Source organism: Dreissena polymorpha, chromosome 1, assembly GCF_020536995.1.
Source record: "Dreissena polymorpha isolate Duluth1 chromosome 1, UMN_Dpol_1.0, whole genome shotgun sequence".
Taxonomy (NCBI): domain Eukaryota; kingdom Metazoa; phylum Mollusca; class Bivalvia; order Myida; family Dreissenidae; genus Dreissena; species Dreissena polymorpha.
This window is the reverse complement of record NC_068355.1, coordinates 183660781-183682350: the sequence shown is the minus strand read 5'-3', so window position 1 is coordinate 183682350 and position 21570 is coordinate 183660781. Positions and strand designations below refer to the sequence as shown.

At 35.1% G+C, this 21570-nt stretch overlaps 2 protein-coding genes and 1 long non-coding RNA gene across 15 annotated transcripts in view; all 3 read left to right on the top strand.

Moving 5' to 3' along the window:
* The window catches only part of LOC127864178 (uncharacterized), a 677094-nt gene that overhangs the window by 51160 nt on the left and 604364 nt on the right, over positions 1-21570 (top strand). The window lies entirely within an intron of this gene.
* Positions 472-7517, top strand: LOC127864195 (uncharacterized). 2 transcript variants are annotated; one of them, XM_052403903.1, is made up of 5 exons: positions 472-680; positions 2142-2215; positions 5933-6027; positions 6255-6446; positions 7381-7517. In XM_052403903.1, exons 1-5 carry the CDS (start codon positions 630-632, stop codon positions 7443-7445), a joined length of 477 nt encoding a protein of 158 aa, XP_052259863.1. In that variant the 5' UTR covers positions 472-629; the 3' UTR covers positions 7446-7517. The 2 variants fall into 2 exon arrangements, 1 of the variants encoding a protein (XP_052259863.1); XR_008041561.1 differs by lacking the exon at positions 5933-6027.
* Positions 7793-13290, top strand: LOC127864208 (uncharacterized). Its single transcript, XR_008041576.1, has 3 exons — positions 7793-8162; positions 9762-9900; positions 10537-13290. It is a non-coding gene; the product is annotated as an uncharacterized LOC127864208 (long non-coding RNA).

Sequence of the window (21570 nt, the reverse complement as noted above, 5' to 3'; positions counted from 1 at the left end):
CCCACCCAACCCCCCCCCCCCCCCAACACCCAAAAAGATTTTTTTTCTTTGAAACATAGTAAAAAAAATCCACAAATATTTATTTACTTTATTTTGGAAGGATTGTCCAACCATCCCACCCAAGCTATTGCTATCAAACTTAAAATAAAATCTTATTAGTTTGTTTTATGTCTTTACAAATGTTAAAGAGATTGTAGAAAATATACCTGAACTCAGAATCGTCTATAAAGTACAACTTCTTTAAAACATAAGGGATCAATATGTTTCAATTATGGTCCTCTGCCACTTAGAATAGGACTATATTACCTTGACCTTATTGAATATGAACAATTTCCCCCTGATGGATTACGTTATACTGTCAAGCACTCGAATAGCCGAGCGTGCTGTCCTCTGACTGCTCTTGTTTGTGTAGAGGTCTATTAAAAACTGATAAAATTCCGGGATTTTCTAGATTTTCTGGTTCCTACAGGACCCCATACAATCACACATCTTTACACAGCTGAATAACAACAGGCCTTCTGGTCAGTTGGGCCCCCACATCCAAGGACAATGCCTTGGTAAAGGTGTCAAGCTCTTGGGTCAGGAATTTTGGGTAAAGCTCCTACCCCCAGGGTACAGCCAGTCTATCCATGGAACTCAAAACTTCCCTGCTCAGGGACCAAGACTACCTCATCTACAAGGTAGGTTGTTATGCAAACAGTTTCAGAGTCATCCAAATAATTTTGGTAGAGTATGGACATTAATGTCCCCACTATATGAGGTAAGGGGGGGGGGGTATAAAGATTTGCCCTCATCTGTGATTTTGTCTGTCCTTCCATCCTTTCGTCCATCTCTTTCCCTTGTGTGGCCACCCTAGCTAAAAAAAGTATTGTGCAAGAGGGATTGAAACTTTGCAGTTATTTAAAAAAGCATGTGAACTTGGAAACCTCCATATTTTGATTTGATATCTTTGACATAATTGAAGTGATGTTTTTTGACAGTTTTTTTTTGCTACTAGAGGCCTGAAACTGTGGATGCATTTTGGATACCATGGTATCTGCTGTCCATCCTTTTGCAATGTATTTATTTCTGTTTGTCAACTTTTTGTCAAGGGACATTTTCTCCTGAAGCACATGAAAGAATTAAATGAAACCTCACAGGAATGTTTCTTGGGTGTTCATTTTTATGTCCCCCACTATAGTAGTGGGGGACATATTGTTTTTGCCCTGTCTGTTGGTCTGTCTGTTGGTCTGTTTGCGCCAACTTTAACATTTTGCAATAACTTTTGCTATATTGAAGATAGCAACTTCATATTTGACATGCATGTGTATCTCATGAAGCTCCACATTTTGAGTGGTGAAAGTTCAAGGTCAAGGTCATCCTTCAAGGTCAGAGGTCAATTATATGTGGCCAAAATCGCTCATTTTATGAATACTTTTGCAATATTGAAGATAGCAACTTGATATTTGGCATGCATGTGTATCTCATGGAGCTGCACATTTTGAGTGGTGAAAGGTCAAGGTCATCCTTCAAGGTCAGAGGTCAAATATTTGTGGCCCAAATCACTTATTTTATGAATACTTTTGCAATATTGAAGATAGCAACTTGATAATTGGCATGCATGTGTATCTCATGGAGCTGCACATTTTGAGTGGTGAAAGGTCAAGGTCATCCTTCACAAAGTCAAGGTCATCCTTCAAGGTCAAACGTCATATAGGGGGACATTGTGTTTCACAAACACATCTTGTTTTCTTCGTTTTTGAAACCCAAAGCCAAGAGGTTTAATGTTTGGTGTGCAACAGTGTAAAGTGAGTCCTCTCAAAATATTACCAAATTATGTCTCTGGGATTAACTGGCTTAGCCCTAGGATTTCCCAGTTTTACATAAACATATTTAGGGACAACAAATCTTTGTCTGCAACTTCAAAGCCCAAGTGTTCCATATTTGGTATGGAGCATAATCTAGAGGTCATCTACAGAGTTTGTTTGATTAATGCACCTGGCCCTTGTGGTCATTGACTGATATAGGTAAAACCTTCGAAAAAACATTTGGTTAAACCACAACACCCCTTGGTTTCATATTTGGTCCATGTAACTGATGCCATTTCCGAATGCATTGAATATATTTCTGGGATTTGTTAAGATCTTTCTATCTGTTCACAGGGACCTTATCCTCACAAGTTCAGTCCCAGAGAAAAATGTTACCCAACTGCAACACAGGCAATACATCTCAACAGGTAAGTCCCAGTAATAGTTTGTTATCCCCCGCCATAGGCGGAGGGATATTGTATTGGTGTTGTCTGTCCATCCGTCTTTCCGTCCGTCCTTCAGTCCATCTGGCACTTTTGTGTCTGGAGCTATATCTTGGAAGTGCTTTGGTTGATTTCATTGAAATTTGATATGAGTATGTATATGGATAAGAGGATGATGCACCCGTAATGGGCATTGTACACTATTTGTTAATAATGGAGTTATGACCCTTTGTATCTTGAAAAAAATGCTTTATAATATAAGCTTAGGGCTGCATCTTTATTTAACACATGAGCCAGAGCCATGAAACTTGCCATAGTTGTTGCCAATCATCTGGAGGTGCTTCACATTCAACACTTATAATGCTAGGGGCTAAGGTCAAGGTCACACATTATTTAGTCATTTCTTTACTATGCATCAAGGGATTCTGTAATAACTGTCCAATTGTTCTCCAGTATCTAGCTGAGTGTCAAATATAAGATCCAGGTTGCTAGGTGCGTGGTCAAAGTCACACACAAAGATCAAAATCACACATTTTGATTAAATATGCCTTATTTGGTAAGGATTCTGCCATACTAAATTGATTCACAAAATGGCCTGATGTAATTGTCCTCAAATATCAGGCAGTGCAAGACCTATGCGTTTGTGACGCAAGTCAAGGTCACACATCAAAGGTCACACATTTGTAGAAATATTTACTGCTTAGCCATTATTTTACTATGCTCAGTGGATTCTGTTTTGACCTATAATTCTTTTCCATCTTCCTTGCTGTGTGTCGTATGTAAGATTCATGTCTAGGGTTAAGGTTCATGTCTAAGGTTAAGGTCAACGTCTCACAATATACTATATGCAAGGGTCAAGGTTACACAAATGCTTCATATAAGGTCCTTTCCTTAAACCCTTATCTGACCAGCATTTTTTCCAAAATTATGTATACATCTTTGTACTTAAAAATTACAGGTTAGAGATTTTGTGCTCCAACAAGTGAGAGCATATTGTCGCTGACTTGTCTGTCCTTCCTTCTGTCATAATTTTATCTGGAGGAGGATTTGTTTTGGCGTTGTCCGTCCATCCAGAAAACTTGAAGCATATTGTGGAACTTCTTTTGTGCATTTTAATGAAACTTGTTTGTACATAAATGCATTTCATTAATAAAATATATGCCTAAAATGTTATGTTGTAAGTTTTTAATTTTTCCCAAATACTTATAATACACACATGTTGGGCCCATGTTCACCAACCATTCTTAGTTTCTTGTACATTTACATTAATTACTCTCCCCCCCCCCCTCTTCCCGCACTAAAAGGTGGAGGGATATAGAATTGGCGTTGTCTGTCAGTCCATCCCTCTGTCACAATTTTGATATTGGTGGGGGATATAAATTCAACGAATTTGCTTGTTTCACCACTTTTGGATTGGGGCTGGGGCCCTTAGGATTCTGAAAAACTGTGTTGTTTTAAGTAAAATGGAGAAATTGGTGTTGTGGTTGTTTTTACTAACAATTGCTTTAATATTGGGGATAAAAGTGTGTTCAATATTTCATGTGCTATGTTTCAACTTGTAGAGCTGATTAGGAAAATGAACTTAATATTGCAAAAAAAATATATTTGTTTTGGAATCCTTCAATTGTTTATTTTATTCATTTTGGAAAAATCTATATTTTGTTACATTTTAAAAGGGGCCGAATAACAGCCCCAAATAAATATATATAAAACAACAGGTAAGTCCCTTGCCATTGGAAAAGGGATCACTGTGGCACAGCTGTGACCACCATCCATGAGGCCCATTCATAATAAGACTAGTTCTGGGAAAACTGGTCTTAATGCACATGCTGGTTTAAGTCTCGCCCCAGATTAGCCTGTGCAGTCTGCACAGGCTTATAATAGACTACACTTTCCATTTTTGGGGATTTTTTTGTTTAAGGATGTCTCTTCTACATGAAAATCCTGTCTTGGCCAAAAGTTTTGTCCCTGAATAGCCTGTGCAGACTGCACGTGCATTAAGCCCAATATTCACAGAATGTGGCCCTTATAACTTTAATACTTTGATGTAATCAAGCTGTAACAAATTGGTTAAACCCAAATGCAAACTCAGTTTTCTGCACTTCACTTAATTTACCAGTATATCTTATTTCAATAAGTGTGAAACTATTGCATTTCATATAGAAATGTGAAGAAGATTCAACAGTTTCACGCTCAGGGTTTTTTTTTAGAGAAAGGGGAAGACGCTGGACGCTGGGTGAAAGGGGAAAAAAGAGTGCGAAAGAGACATATTAGGGGAAAAAATAAAAACTGTTAATTTCAATGTCTATAACTCATTAAAAGAGGCTTGTCTCTGTTCTTTTTGTTCTTAAACACATTTAACACGTATTAAAGTCAAAGTCCTAAATTAAGTTGCAGGTGTAGATCTAATTATGGGAAATGTTTTCAACTATATTTCTGTACTGGGGCCGGGGGACGATGTCAATTTTGTGATTTCAATTTCATGATGAATGGGTTGACGATCTTGATCTGCTACAGTATTGGAATGGAAATGAGCGGCAGCTGCCGATTGTCTACTTTCACTTTCACAATGTTCGATGTTGATTACCTCAGAATCCTGCTGGGTTATAACGGTTTTCGATGATTCTTTCTTAAAAAATGCCTCGATGCGTTCAGTATCTTCCGAGTCCGAATGTTTTATTTTGTTTGTGTAAGAACGCCAATATCTTGGCTTACACATAGCCCGGATGATAATTCGACTGGTTTCCGGTAATTTATTGATGAATTACCCTTCTCGCGCAAGACCGGTATCCAGTAAAATAGTCATGATTATTACGATTAGTTGCCCAGTTTACATGACGTAATTTAAGAGCTATATTTAGAATAACTGGGATTCCCAGATGTTTTGTGTTCGTCTGGAGAGAGAAAGATCGTTGTACATGGTGCAAATTGGATAATTGTCGAATGCCCAAAGGAAAAATAAACATTTCTTTGAGAGAAAATATTATATTTTGGTGAAAAATGATATTTTTGGTGGGGAAATTGTATTTTGAGGGGAAAAATTCTGGTAGGGGAAGACGCCGAATATCGACGTCACTTTCTTAGTAAAAAAAACCCCTGACGCTAAACCCTTAAATTAAAATTGACCATCAAGAGCAACAACATACAAATTATCTATAGGCACCAAGCAAACTGACTTTTTATCTCTTTACAAAATAAAGTTCCATATAAAAGGTAATTATCGTAATAAAACTGCCATTTATATGAAGGGGTCACTTGTATTTTTGCCTTTGCATTAGATGGTAAGAATGTTTATCTGGACAATATATAGGCTGATTTTGTATCGAGGTCACTTGCATCCAAAAACTATGTAACTATGTCACCAGGTCAAATCTTTAGAAACCCTTGATGCCAATATAGAGGCCACATTTATGACTCAATCTTGATTAAACTTTAAGAGAATGCATATCTTGACAATGGCAAGTTGGAATGAAGGATTGTGCATCCAAAAACTAGGTCACTAGTTATTATAGTAGAAAAATCTTCTTGCTACTCTAAAGGCCACATTTATGAGTTGATTTGATGACACTTTGTCAAAATGTTTATCTTTTCATTTTAGGTGTTTTAATTTATGTGACATGCATCCACTAGTTAATCTTTTGAAATCCTTGTTTCCGCAGTAGAAGTCAAATACATGTCTCAATCTTGATGAAACTTTTTCAGAATGTTCATCTTGACAATATCTAAGCAAAGTTCAAAATTGAATTCCGATCTTGCACCAGGTCGAGTCTTCTACCAAAGTCTAATGTTTAACTCAGGTAAGCGCTTTAGGGCCATTATGAATCTCTTGTTTCAATTAACAACTTTCAGAGGATTTTCAATGCAGAACCATTTAGATTGTTATCTACTAAGGAACTTTGAGATTGTTTTAAAAGAAAATGTTAACATTTAAGGAATATAGAGTGTTTTGGTCAGTGAACTTGAAATACGCGTGGCGTTTAATTTGAGACAAATTTGCAAGTTTTCTTTTCATTCATGTTTAAAGGTCCGTCAGTCTCTTGTGTAACAACCGAAGCTAAAGATGAAGTGCCACAGAGAGAAATAGAGGTCACAACAGTAAGACATGCAGATATTGCTGCTTCAGTCTCAATAGCAACATCAGCAGCAGCAGAAGCAAAAGCAGCAACAACACCCACAATTCAACAATCAACAGGTCCATTGCTGAGCTCTTTCAAATGTATGAGGCTGAGAAAAAACTTATATTGAGACTCACCTTTGGTGAATGTTTCCTTTAATTGTTGACTGAATAATTACAATGGAGCTTTTCTCTAAGATAACGCATGTGCCTAAAGTGTCGTCCACACAGGCTGATCTGGGACGACACTTTCCGCTTTAATGGTATTTTTTTTGTATTTAGGTAGTCTCTTCTTGCAAAAATCTGGTTTAGGCAGAGTGTTGTCAGTGATTAGCCTGTGCAGATTGCACAGGCTTATCGAAGTGGATACTTTTCACACATACATTTTGCTACATTTTCACAGAGTCATAATAATGGAGTCATTTTTCTGAAGGTTAGTCATTCAGAGTGGTGCTTTGTCTGCATATAATGTTATAGGATTGTATTGTATCTGATTAAACCACGTCCATATTTCTCAAGGGAATTATAATGAAACTTCAATTGTGTGAACCCCATGGAGTGTGGGTTGAGGGTTAGTTGACATTTTGTGACAAAGCTCTAACTTAACATTGGCCCAGTCACGACTCTCTTGCACAATATTGTCTCTGTATCTCATCATACATGGGAATTCAGAGGCTGTGTAACTTATATTATAAATAACTATGCACCGCAGTCTATTGCACCGTCCGCTCTATATGGATTGTTTTAAATAAAACCTAATTGAGTTATTGAAAATATTTGTTAATTTCAATGTGAGAGCGTTATATAGCACAATATATTAACACCACAGATGCATATGCATGATAACTATTGTATTAATGGCAAACATCAAAACATGTTTTTCTTAACATTTTTCCTCAAACAAGTTATGATGAACCCATTATATTTGTTTCAAAATATATCTAAATAACATGTGTTTCAGGAAATATCTAAAGATATTGATATATTTGACTTTGCTTTGATTTATATTTCCTATGATTTCTCTTCTCCTAACTAGGTCGAGGATCACCCATCACCACTCGGTGCCAAGCAATGAAATTATCAGCTGCCACTTTGACTTGACCACTGTACACACCTTGGAGTCAGGTTTAAGGTCACATCAGCTTAAATGTTCACGGCAGTAAGAAAATGTAAGATCTTAAAGGAACTTGTTCACAGATTGTGTGGGCAAGTTGACAGACCTTATTGGCATTACTAAAAACATGGCAACAATTTTAAATGAATAAACATATGACTACAACTTATACCAATATATTGCGGTACATAGTGTATAGTATCGCAATATGCTTTTACTGCCTTGAATACAAATATAAATTACCCCAGTTTGGAATCCAAACAAAGGCAGTTTTTTTTATATTTTACGTCCTTAATTTTTATTAGTTTAATTATTTTAGGTTAGTCCATAAACTGTATTTTATTGGTTTTAATAATGTTTGTAAAAATATATTGAGAACTCGATGACCACTATATCTTAAAACAAAATGACTGCAGAACAGGTCTTAAGCATTTTCCTTTAAATATGTCACTATCTTTCTCAGTAAACACAATGTCTGCAGAAAGAATAACCTCTTTCCCTTTAAAGAAATCTCAATATGTTTTTTACTGCAAACGGATTTATTACAGAACTGGAATCTATCTTTGAACATTTTCCTGCAGTATTCTCCGTCATTTGCAGTTAACAAAATGACTGAACAACATGGCATCAATGGCAAGGAAGACGTGATAAGGGGGGGGGGTAATCACGTGCAAGTCAAGATGGCGACGTCCATGCCAAGACTGGTATGGTTCGCTGTTTTAAAGCCTTTGCTAGTTTTATTAATTTTTAAATGCCGCTTTATTTCCAGCCATAACAGTAAGAAAGTAATTAGTATTTGTTTTGTATTAATATACGCTTATATCTCGACTTGACTAGCTACGTATTTTCTTAGCAGGAGCTGTAATTTTGTGATCACGCTAAGAAATTTTGTTGCGCATAAGTAGAGATATAGAGCGAATATTAATACGAAATAAACGCTAATAACTCTGCATGGACGCGAACATCTTAACTATTGTTGCAGTTTTTAAAAGATCATACATTGGCTACTTTATTAGTGATTCTTTTACTTTTTGCATCTAAATTGTTTTTATAGCAATAATGATTATTTTCACTTTTTGAGGTATTATCCATTAATACTGGTATCAATATTTACTACATAAAACATGTGCATGTATCTAAGGTGATAGTTCTTCAGGTAGATTACAATATATTATGTAAACTCAGGTACACCTACAACTCTCATTACCAGGTCAGTTCTGGATAATTGCTTATCAATAAGGGATAATTGCTTATCAATGGGAATCTGGCACTAGTGTGTATTGAATGGTCAGGTTCATGATTTAGTGGATTTTTAGGTTAACCTTAAATTTAAGGTACATGACCTACATAACTGAATTTCAGGTACACCTTAAATTTAAGGTACATGACCTACATAACTGAATTTCAGGTACACCTTAAATTTAAGGTACATGACCTAAACTGTTTATTAGGTTAACCTAAGATTTCAGGTAGGGGGTTTACTATATAAACCTGATGTTATATTTAAAAAGGGGGGGTTGGAATTAATTGCTAGGAGAGATGTATATATCATAAATATCAAATGCTTGACTTTAGTTGGAAATGTGAAAATAAATTGTGTATATAATGTAAATAAAATGTAGTAGTAGAAACGAATGAGTTTACTTAATTTCTACTAGCTCTGCTAGTTAAATGAGTCACAAGAGAGTTCGTCCACTTTATGGACTGGTGGCAGCGTATTAACTTGACTGAATTATAAAATTCTAGTCAGGATATTTGTGCAAGACTAGACTTCGAGTTACTACCATCGAAGTTCTAATTTTGCGACACTATTAGGTGATAACCACCTCTGAGTGATTGTACCCAACTTATGTAAATCAACTTTTTTCAAAATGTGTTGTATTTGGTGAATCATCAAATATATTTACCACTTTTGTCAGAAAAAGTAAATTATTTGTATATAAAAACTCTTCAAAAAAAAATGGTCATAACCAACAAACAAAAAATTAAACTAATTTCTAATATTTGGCGTGATTGCATTGACTGTATGTTAAGTTTTAAGAGGCTTTCCAACTCTGGAACTTCGTGGACACAAGGCTTTAGTTAAGCCTCTTTATTTTACCTTGTTTATATGAAAGTTTATGTCTTATTAAGAAAATCACAATTGTGGCGGGGTTGAACCAGTACTTGGGAGTCTTGAAAAAAAATGTCCAAATCATGCTAGTATTGTCTCGTTTGACACATGATTGACTTTATTTCCAGAAAGCCCTGATTGCAAAGGGTAGAGTCTGTCTCGTTTGACACATGATTGACTTTATTTCCAGAAAACCCTGATTGCAAAGCGTAGAGTCTGCTCCGGAAGCATTTGCACACAAGGCACAAACATCAGCTGCAATAATCGTCTCGATATTCTGTCATTGCGAAGGTGCATGACCCTCAGTCTATGAACAGAGGGAACCTTGGGTGAGTTTTCAAGTGATGTGCATGCTTTTTGCATGGCACCAATTAAAGAGATGGGTGGTTGAATGTAGATTTAACGTAGTCCGTCCATACGTCTTTCACTTCAGCTAACGGATTTGTTTGTTTACTGAAAGTATTGCGTCTTATGTGATGAAATTAAACATATGTTCCATCATATGAATTTACCTTCTTGTGTAACTTTGTTCACTTTCTTTGACGTTAATGGAGTTTTGTGACACAAGAAAAATGTGGGTGCGTCCGTGATCATGGTGACCAACTCTTGTTTCTTACTTCACAAAAGAGATATGAGTTTTCTCATGAAAACTCTTGCCCCATCCACCTGTTTTGGGCCATCAGCTTATTGTCATTAATAATTAGGTACTATTTTTGGAATGGCAAAAAATTATCTGTATCAAATCCCATCCCATAGTATTTGTATGTAAAGAGGTTATACTTCACCTATAATATGTATAGTCGATTATTATTTTATCAATAGTCTCAGGACCATTATTTCCTCTCTGGATTCAAATCAGATATGTTTTAACACCCTACGGCAGGCAGTGCTTGTTTTTTTTTTCATCTGTATCAAAAATATAATAAAAAACTGACTTTTCAGTAATGTGTCTTTCTTTTTTTCAGACACCCATGGACGAAAGAAAACTGGCCAATCAGAATTACAGCCTGTTGCAGCAGTGGTTACCATATTTACCCCAGTCAAACCTAAGAAGCTCAGAGATATATACTGTTTAATTTGTGCTAGTCTCTACATACCTCCTGGTATGTTCAGCACTTACTCTCACAGGTTTCATCTTTGAATTTTGTGACGGATGGAAATTAAATGAACTTGTTCAGATCGAAATGGCAGAATGACATATCACAAGTCGAGTGGAAAGCCAGAAAGTCATGTCAACAGCCACATTTCTTATGTGACCAGCCAAGTTGTATTCAAAGGACAACACAAGTATATGTTTTATGGGAAATATGATGCTCTCAGTCATTTTATGTTGAAAGTTTTGGTAAAATATAGTATGTAAAAATTATTATTGTAAGCACACATATTACAAGTCTATCCAATGTCTTTGTCTGTATTATGAAACTTTCACTACAGATTTTGATCCTGATACTGCTACAATTTTATTTTAATATTGTCAAAGCTGTTTTAATGATGCTGGTAACTGTAATGAAACATGTTCATGTTTTCTGTTTTTTACCAGTAATATAGATGTGCTACTTAAAAAAATTCTTCAGAAAGGCTGAGAGTTATGAAATATCGGTATTGTCTGTCTATCAATCTTTTTGAAACAATATAAGTCGATTGGCTCACCCGGGTCAGTATTCGATCAAGAATCTTGTTTAGTAGCATAATATTTCATGGGAATACATGTATAAATAAATTCTGGGAAAAATCATTTAATCTACCTAACATTATTGATTCTGTAACACTACCAGTACTTGGTTGATTTCAATGGCTGCAGTTTGTTAAATGATTAGAGTATGACTCTTTTGTTATTGGGAAAGCTTTTTATGTAAATGAGAATTAAACAAATATGAAAGTATTTTATGAAAAATGGCAAAAGTTATGATTGTTAAATTGTGTTGTTATATCATAGACTAACATGATGGTAAGTTTTAAAGTTTGTTTTTGGACATAACAGTTTATTATGCCATATATTTGTATATGCACATTGAGACAACCCTCTTAAATCAGTGAGTACACCTGTATCTTAACCAAGATTTCTGATCACTGTATATAGGTATATTTTGCCATGTATACTGCAAAACAATTGTATGTTCAGTATAAACTGTTTATTTAATATTGCCATTTTTATAAGATAAACTCACTGTTTACATTTATTTGTACAAACAATTGTTCTAAAACAACATTTCTTGTGTAAATGCTCATATACGTATTAAAACTGTTTAAATAATGCAGCATAACATATTTTGAAGAGAAAAAGATAGTTAAGGCAATATAAACACCTTGTTATATGCAATGTTTTTCATTGAATGAATTTTAGCAACTATTTAAAATGTAATTTTTTTTACATAAACTAAAGAAAAAATAATACCTTGAAATTTGAAATCAGTCAATTAAAATTAAGGGAGAGTGATATCATATGCTAACAATTGCCAAGAATTGCAATGGCCTCTATTGGCAATATTAGCGAGTACTATTATTTGCAAAAGATATCTATTTTGTTAGATAATAATTGTGTTTTACAACTCGACATAACAAGTAAATACATTTCTAATTGTTTCGCACTATATACTCGGCTATAGGTGAATGTCTAAAAGGATTTTGTGGAATAAACACTTTAGAAAATATATGCTTGTTTCAGGAAGTAATAGTTTAGGTAAAATGTGATACTTATTGTTACATAAACACCAAGTATAATAACAAAATGCATCAGTAATGACATTATTTGAAAAATTACATTTGCATGATCACACAATGTGTAAAGTTGTGTAAATGTGACGTTTATGAATTGTGTATATTTCAACAATAATATTATACTTGTATTTAAAGTACTTGATAAGTTTTGACGTAGATCTATTGCTATTAGAGAATTGTATCATTTAACTAGTTTTGTTACAGTTTGTGTAACGTTGACCAGTCCACATAGCTGTCAGTGGAGTGAATTCACTGGGGTTCGATTTCCGTAATTCTCCTAGTTAAAAACTTCAGCATACACGTATGTCTTAAATCCAGATTTCCCTAAAATTGTGGTTGTTTATATTGAACTTTTATTGAATGCATGTGACATGTTTGTTCTTTTGTTGAACGACTGAAAATAACTTTATATGTATAAATTGTGTGTCATGTTTAGATATTGCCATGTTTAGATAAATCAAATTGATAAATAGAAAACAAAATACAAAATTTGCAATAATTTGTATGCATGCTTAGCCACCAAAAATGTTATCATACAAGCTTATTGGTATTGGACTATGTTTGTACTTTAAGATGAAATGTTTCAATCATGTGTGATTTTTATCATTTACGTTAAATAAACATTTTCCATTAGTAGATATAGGGTGTATAAACTCTTAAGTAGACTTCTTTTTAATTGCTTTTGTAAATATCTTCAATATTTGACATTACTGTTAAGGGTATTTTTTGCTCGGCTGTTTTCAGGAAAAAAACGAGGTATTGTCATAGCCAGCTCGTTGTGTCGTCCGACGTCCGCGTCGTGCTAAAACCTTTAAATTTTGCTCTAAAATCAAAGTGCTTCCACCTAAAACTTTGAAACTTCATATGTAGATGCACATTGATGAGTTCTACACGCCACACCTATTTTGCGGTCACTAGGTCAAAGGTCAAGGTTGCGGTGACCTCTTAAAAAAACAAATTTGTACAAGCTTTCATTCATTCAAAACTGCACCCGCAGCCGAGTGTGGGGTGCGTGGCACCCATTATGGGGTGCTCTTGTTATAGTAAACATGTACATGTTTCTTAAACTGTAAACGGGTGTCTGTTTAAGTTATTGTGATTTGTTAATTTTGTATTGCTAATTAAATGAAATATTGTGTATAGTCTCGCATTGTTGTTGTTATAAGACAAAGCACATTCCATTACTCATGTTTATTTTCATGTTTATTTTCGTCCACTATGTCTATAACCAGTGTTTTGTCTGTAGAAGTTACAATATACTTAATATTGCAGTTGTTCAATGCAATATGCTTTACTTTCTAAATAAATCAACACCATTTATTGGTTGACATAATTTCATGTATGGGCACTTACCATGACTTTAGGGTGGAATATTCATCTGAAAATTTGGTAGAAAAAGCATTGTTGTGTACTACAGATTCGTTTTAATGTTGAACACTTTATAATGAGACCTTAACCGTTCGTAGCATTTCTTTTAATGGAGAGTAGCTGGTTAAATGATGGATGTAAAAAACTGAACTTTTATTGCATCAAGTATTTTCTCAAATATCACATGACCTATATTTTTGGGCGTAGCTGCTTAACCACTCTGGATCAGCAGACGATTGATCGCTTGAATCTGCCTCTGGTCTAATGGTCGCCCTTTTTAACTATTTTCAATATGGCTGCATATTTACAAAAGTCAGAAAATGTTTAAATCCCTAGGATGCTTGGGGAAAAAAACAGTGGAAATAAAGTATGTAGAACGTTTCCACAGTACAAAAGTGTTATTTTCAACTGTGTTCAAAGCAATTGAACTGGTATTGGAATTGTTACCGAAAATGGAATTTAGAAATATCTTATCATTCCTAATTGTGTCGAATTATGATCAGCATCATTTTTGAAGAACGCAATATTCAAAACAATAATTTTTTTCTTCATAGTTATGGTGCTTTTGAAATAGTTAACTGACCTTCAGGATTGGAAAGATTCTTACATACAGGTAAAATAAATAATTGAATCTGTGCAGAATGTTTATTTCAACAAGTACCGGTAGATATTAATTTTAGATAACTTGCACTGAAAGGCTGAAGCTTACTAAAACACTCGATCCTGTTTCCTCGGTAGAACCAATACTTGTTCCGTGTATAGCAGGATCATGCTTATTTGGCCTCGGCCTTAAACCTGGGTCAATTTTGGCTCCAGGATTATAAGCCCCAAATCAACAATACTTGTGTAACCCAGCCAGAAAAATCCCCGACCACCATGGGATTCGAACCCGGGACCTCCCGGTTCCAAATCAGGCAGAAACTACTGTGTCGCTATAAAAGCTAGCTCATATAGCAAGGCAGTATAAGTTCTCCTTATATCGAACACTTCTACATACACCTCCTCCAAGTGTGAAATTTTTCCAGGAATTTCCTATTGCCATGACATCTGTGGGACGTCTTACACACATGGTGTTTTTTAGCTCACCTGAGCACAACGTGCTCATGGTGAGCTTTTGTAATCCCTTTTTGTGAATCGTGAGTCGTGCGTCGTCCACATTTTGCCTTGTGAACACTCAAGACGCCACATTTATTGTCCGATCTTTATGAAACTTGGTCAGAACATTTGTCCCATTGATACCTCGCCTGAGTTCGAACTGGGTTATGCTGGGTAAAAAACTAGGTCACTAGGTAAAAAAAAGAAAAACCTTGTGAACACTGTAGAAGTCACATTTGATGCCCAATCTTCATGTAACTTTGTCAAAATGTTTGTCAAAATGATATGTTGGTCGAGTTCAAAAATGGTTCCGGTCCGTTGGAAAACATGGCCACCAGGGGGCGGGGCAGTATTCCTTATATGGCTATAGAGAAACCTTGTGAACACTCTTGAAGTCACAATCTTTGCCCAATAATCATGAAACTTGGTCAAAACATTGGTTTCATTGATATCTCAGACAGGTTCAAAAATGGTCCAGATCGGTGAAAAAACATGACCGCCAGGGGGCGGGGCAGTTTTCTCTATATGTTTAAAGTGAAAACATATGAACACTCTAGAAGTCACATTTTTGGTCCAATCTTCCTGAAATTCGGTCAGAACATGTGTTTTCTGGATACGACGGTTTGGTTTGAAAAGGTTGCTTAAAAAACATGGTCACCAGGGGGCGGGGCATTTTTGCTGATATGGCTATGTATGGCTTTAGTAAAACTTTGTTAACACTCTAGAGGCCACATTTATTGTTCAATCTTTATGAAATTTGGTCAGAAGATTTGCCTCAATGATATCTTGGATGAGTTTGAAAATGGTTACGTTTGCTTGCAAAACATGGCTTCCAAGGGGCGGGGCATTTTTCCTTATATAGCTATGTTTTTTGTTGGGCGCCAATGTAACCCAGCCAGAAAAATCCCCAACCAAAATGTGGTTTGAACAAGGGATCGCCCGGTTCCAAATCAGGTAGACATTCCACCACGCTGCCATAAAAGCTTGCTCATATAGCAAGGCAGTATAAGTTCTCCTTACACCAAACCCTGCTACTCTTACATGGTCCTATCTTTACTTGTGCATATTCTTTAAATGTGATTTAGCGAACTCTAACTCTGCGTTCCAGAAGGGATCAAACAGGGACCATTTTATAGGTAGATGGACACCATATCCAATATGCCAGCAAAATCTTTTGTATAGGTAATCAATAAGTATAATAGTTGATGATTCTGTCCAAAAACTTTGTTTCTTATTTACTAAAACAACGTGAAACTCCTTTTCTTGCTATTTTTCTCTGCATAAAACATGATATATCTACATGCGCATCCAAACACACACATCAGTTAAACTAACTGTCACTTAATTTACTTAATTACAGTAACTATGTTGCATTTTTATTTTTTCACCACTTAAAGGTCAAAAAAAAAATATTAACATGACATTTCACATTGTTAAGGTAAATTATAGGCTTAAATTGTAATATGACACCACTCATGTAGTATGGTTTAAAAACGTTATGGCAAGATGATTTAGGCCTAATATGGTCTACTTGTGATAGGCATTGTGCATTTTGTAATGCTGTACTTCAAAACTATAGCTTCCTAATCCTATACAGTTCAATACAATGTTCAAATGTTGAACTGCACTGTGCGAAGTCAGAATAAGATATCAATCTTGGAATAATCTGTTCAATAATGTATAATATGCTATTTTAATTTATAAGTGTAATATACACTTGCATATAAAACCTATGCTACATCAAAATTTAATGTTTAATAAGATTTTTAAATAGTCAAAAAAATGAAACCGTGTCCATGCTTGCATGAACACAGTTTATAAATTCAGTCGAATGATAAAATATGCCATTACAAATACTATTAATTAAAAAGACATGGAAAATAGCTTGTTGTACTTCTTGTAATAATAGAATGACTATTACAATAATACATTCGGAATAGGAAATTAACAGTTTTGTCTAAGAAAATCAACAAAATGATGCCCATTCAAAGTTTGATCTATTCATTCAAATTTTCATAAATTATAGTTCACAAACATACAATAACTTCAAATCCTTTCACAAAAAACTGAAAAAATGCACAATTTGTTTTTGTTATTGATTTTTTATTAATTTATACATTTATCCTTATAATCTTGTTGCATCTTCAATTGAAATGTACACAGGTAAATCTCTGTTTAAACACTTAGTATAAATATTTAGGCTGACTCAGTAAAATAGTAATCCATGATTTATAAAGTACTTACAGACAAGCAATTAGCTTATGCAGATACATATATGTCTACGTCTCTAGCTAATGTGATGTAAATTTGGTTCCAATGGAAAAAACTCAAATCAAACCATAGATCTATCAGTAAACTTAATTTGATTGACCATTAATAAAAATATAATATATGAATATATACTTGTAAAACTAGTAATAAAAATATGTATGTTTCTACTGCATAATTTAGGATTTTTTATTTTAACCCTTTCCCACTCAGAAGCAAAGTAAAAATGGCTATGTGCAAACAGCATAAAACCAGAACAGCCTGCGAGTAATTGTTCAGGTTTTATGCTGTTTGCTGCGGTATGTATTTATTGGAAATAAAGCCTTTAAAACTTTAATCTAATAAGATCGGTCTTTAAATACATTTATCTTGTTTAGGGACTACAAATGTGTTAAAATACGTATCTAAGTGGTAAAGGGTTAAGACACAGTATACTAAGAAGCTTTAACAGTATCAAATTGTAACGGTCAATATTGAAAATATCAACCGTTGTATTTATTTCTTTGTAAGCCAATGTCATATTTGGTATTCAATGTATTTTAAATTCGAAGTGTTATTTATATGAACTGATAACATTTCTTGGTCAGCCAGAATTGTCAAATCCAGTGGTCTTTTTCTTGGTCAGCCAGAATTGTCAATTCCAGTGGTCTTTTTACACTGTAGTTTTCTCTCTGAGGAGATGAGCAGAGGCGTAGAGAGGGAAGGGCAGGGGATGGGGGCAATTTGCCCCAGGCGCCATCATGAGAGGGCGCCCGAAGAGGATTCATTGTATTTGTATTTGGCTTCCACCAGTCTTCCAGATAGAGCGAATGGGACCAGACAATGAAGAACCAGTTCTGAGCTTACCAGTGGCCTCTTTCTGGAAATACGACAGCGATGCACGCGTTCTGAGACAAAGCCAGAGAAAGACGCGCATTTTAGAGAGGTGCTTTTTCTTCTTAAGCAATTGTGATACATTATCTGGGCCCACGCGTTAGCAGAACATTTGCGTGTAAGGCTCACTTGAATGAAAAACAATGCCGAATTGTATTGTTCATGCAAAAATAGCAGATTCTAGCCACTAAAACAAACAGTTCTTTAGTATTTCTACCATCATTAGTCATCGAGGGAAATACTGATACGAAGTTAAATAACAATTCAACCAGGCGTTATGAAGTGACGTATTGAAACGAACATTTAAAAAAAGAGCATTGCCGAATTGTATTGTGCATGATTGAATCATGTAAAGTTAGCAAATTCTTGCCACAAAACATACAGTTCTTTAGTATTTCTACCATCATAAGTCATCGAGTGGAATACTGATCCGAAGGTTAATAACAATTCAACCAGGCGTGACGAAGTGACGTATTGAAACGAAAATTAATGACCTTGACCTTGAATTTAGAGGATGACCTTTCACAGACGAGCACGGGAATAGATAGCGACACATTGTTTAGTCAAGGGTGATAATGCTTTTATACGGTGAAATGAACATTACGCAAATAAAGTGTTGTTTGTTTCCACTAGTTACCAACCAAACTAGTCCACCAAACTTAATTGTAGGTGCCGGTACTTGGTATTCCAGGTTAAACCGCTGTATTTTTTTCAATAAAGGTTTTCATATAAAGAAATAATGTAACAAAATGATTTAAAACATCTCTGTCATTCAACAATTTTATTGAAGTCGGGACAAAAATTCCTTAAAAATAACAAAACAAAAGCCGACCTACGTACAGAAATTGTTAAACGATTTTAGCCCGGGGGGGGGGGTTAACTACCCAAAATTTAGGGTAGGGGTGTCTCACTGAGACTTCCGAAATGTGACCCATTTTTATACAAGATTTTTGAAAAAGCAGACCCATTTGTATACGATACCTTTGAAAAAGCGGACCCATTTCAATACAAGAAAAGTGAAGTACTGGCAAAAGTTTCACTAAAAGGCAAATTCCAGTTTTTTCCGAAAATGTTGGGAAGATGTCACAAAGATTGAGAATGTGATCCATTGGTTCAAACGTTGTTGACTGTTCCCGTTAAGTCCAAGAAATGTTTACCAGTCAAATCTGCATCCATCTGAGGTACATTCTCCCGCCACTGCCCATTCCATTAGCGACACCGTTGCCACTAGTAAATCAGAGATCACCAAACGCGGCGATTGCGACTCAAACGCAGCTATAGCCTCCCCAATCGTTACTTCAGAGAAAACCAATGGAAGCGATACAGACGGCGTGGCGAAGTCCTGCGCCCCGAAGCTTATCGACCAACCTGGGCGATCTGTACAGCCTAATAGTGAGGCCGTCTTACCGTCAACCATCAAACTGCATTCTTCGACAGGAAATGAAAATATGCACACAATCCCGTCCGTCAAAATTATACAAACCGATAAAAACAGTCAAGTGTCTGCATCTTTCTCGCTACTGAAATTTACTTTTTTATACCCATTTATATACAATAATAAAATTTATCATATCCATTTTGATACTGATACTTTCAAATCTATATGCATTTATGTACAAGCAAATTTCGTTATGCATTTATATACAAGCAAATTTCTGATTTCGATACCCATATCTATACTTAGATGCTCAAAACCATACCCATATCTATAATTGTAGTCGAAAAACACACCCCATATTTTCGTACATACCCGTATATAGAAAGTTCCCCCCCATCCCCCCAGGGATCTTAGTAAAAACGAACATAATATAAGTGTTGCCTTAAAGTGTATGATAGCGGGAACCAGTAAAAACTACATTTGATCGATGTTGCAACGCTTCATAATTTTCAGGTTTTTAAATCGTCAAAAGATGCGTATACTGGATATTTTAGAGCATGGTAAATGTTCAGTATTACTGTTTCCTCACAAAGATCATAACTACAACGAAAATGTGCGAGTCTGAAACACTTGTGTTTTAATTTTGTCAATTTTCCACAACGTGAAAATGTCCATTTAAGAAAGTATGTTTTGTAAAGAATAAGTAGATAGGTGGTTAAGGTTCAGTTGTGTCTATTGAACGTATTATATAAAGAAGAGATCGGCGATTTGTGCTCAATCTTCACGTGAAGAATCCATGTGTGTGTTTTATGTGTGATATTATTGCCTCTATTTAAGCCTACGGGTTAAGTAGCTCACATGTTGCCATAATAAAGCGGCGATGTTTTCGCATTTACATTGAAAGATAACGTGATTTCTTTGATTTAGCAAATTGTTTTGGCATTGATATTGAATGCAAAGAACTGTTTAATCAGATTGAGGACTGAACAATGTAACTTACTACGAGAGGTAATATGTATGGAAACGTATATGGTACACCCTGATACTGTGATGATGTCAACATTCTATGACGGCATGATATAAAAAAGGTGTCATGTCGTCAAAAATAACTCATCGTGTCGACTATAATTACGATGGCAAGTCATTTTCAAAAGACCATGACGCCTAAAATTATGTTGATTTGTCGACATAAGATAAGTTGTCAAGACTTAAACAACCCGCATGTTGACATAAGAGCCTAAATTTCTGACGATATTTTAATCTTTAGCCGTCTTTTAAATTTAACTATTTCTGTGTCGTTTGCTGAATGACGGCATATATCTTGATGACTTGCAAGTAACATAATGTTGGCATGGCGATATGAATGAAGGAGTCGATATAAGTTATGTGGACAAAGGTCGCTGTTAAAAAATTATGAGAGTGTATATGGTACCCGAATAATATGGTCATGCCGAATTAGTTTATATCGGCTTACTGTGAAATAACATTTTTAGTTCAGTTTTTATTGTGCTATATTGTTTTGTTTATTTTTGCTCATTTTTAGTTCAGTTTTCATCGCAAATGTTCTTTTGAGCGTACTTCAGTACTTTCAGTACGATTCATCCATACACTAGTGTTGTATGGCTTTTACATAGATAGTGACACTTTTGTTCAGTTCTTTCAGATAAACCAAATTGAGGGACACTTTTTTAAGTTTAAACATGATATGTATATCTTGAAAAAAAGCTTTTCAATATAAGCTTAGGCTTCATCTCCATTAACACATGAGTCAGAGCCATGAAACTTGCCATAGATGTTATCATCTGGGGGTGCTTCACATTCAACACCCATAATCCTAGGGTCTAAGGTCAAGGTCACACATTGAGGTCAAAGGTCACAAATTTGATTCATTATTAGGTCATTCCTTTACTATGCATCAAAGTATTATGTAATAACTGCATTTTATTGTCTGCAAACCTATCAAATGAGTTATACAAAATAATTGAGAAAAGGCAAAACCCTTCATTTATACCTTTTCTTTTAGTTCTACACCCATCCATAAACACAATTTATTTGGCAGGGATATCAATTCAAGGAATTTGCTTGTTATCTTAATGTTTGTATGCTTATGATATATTATTCTTCAAATGTCAAATGTTTTTGTTTTTTATTGCCCCGAAGGAGAGCATATAGTGATCGGACTGTCCGTCATACTTTTTTGAAAAATGCTCATTACTTCTATGACACTACAGATGTAACCTTCATATTTGGTATGCATGTGTATATGAACAATGCCTTTCCATACCAACACAAATTTTGA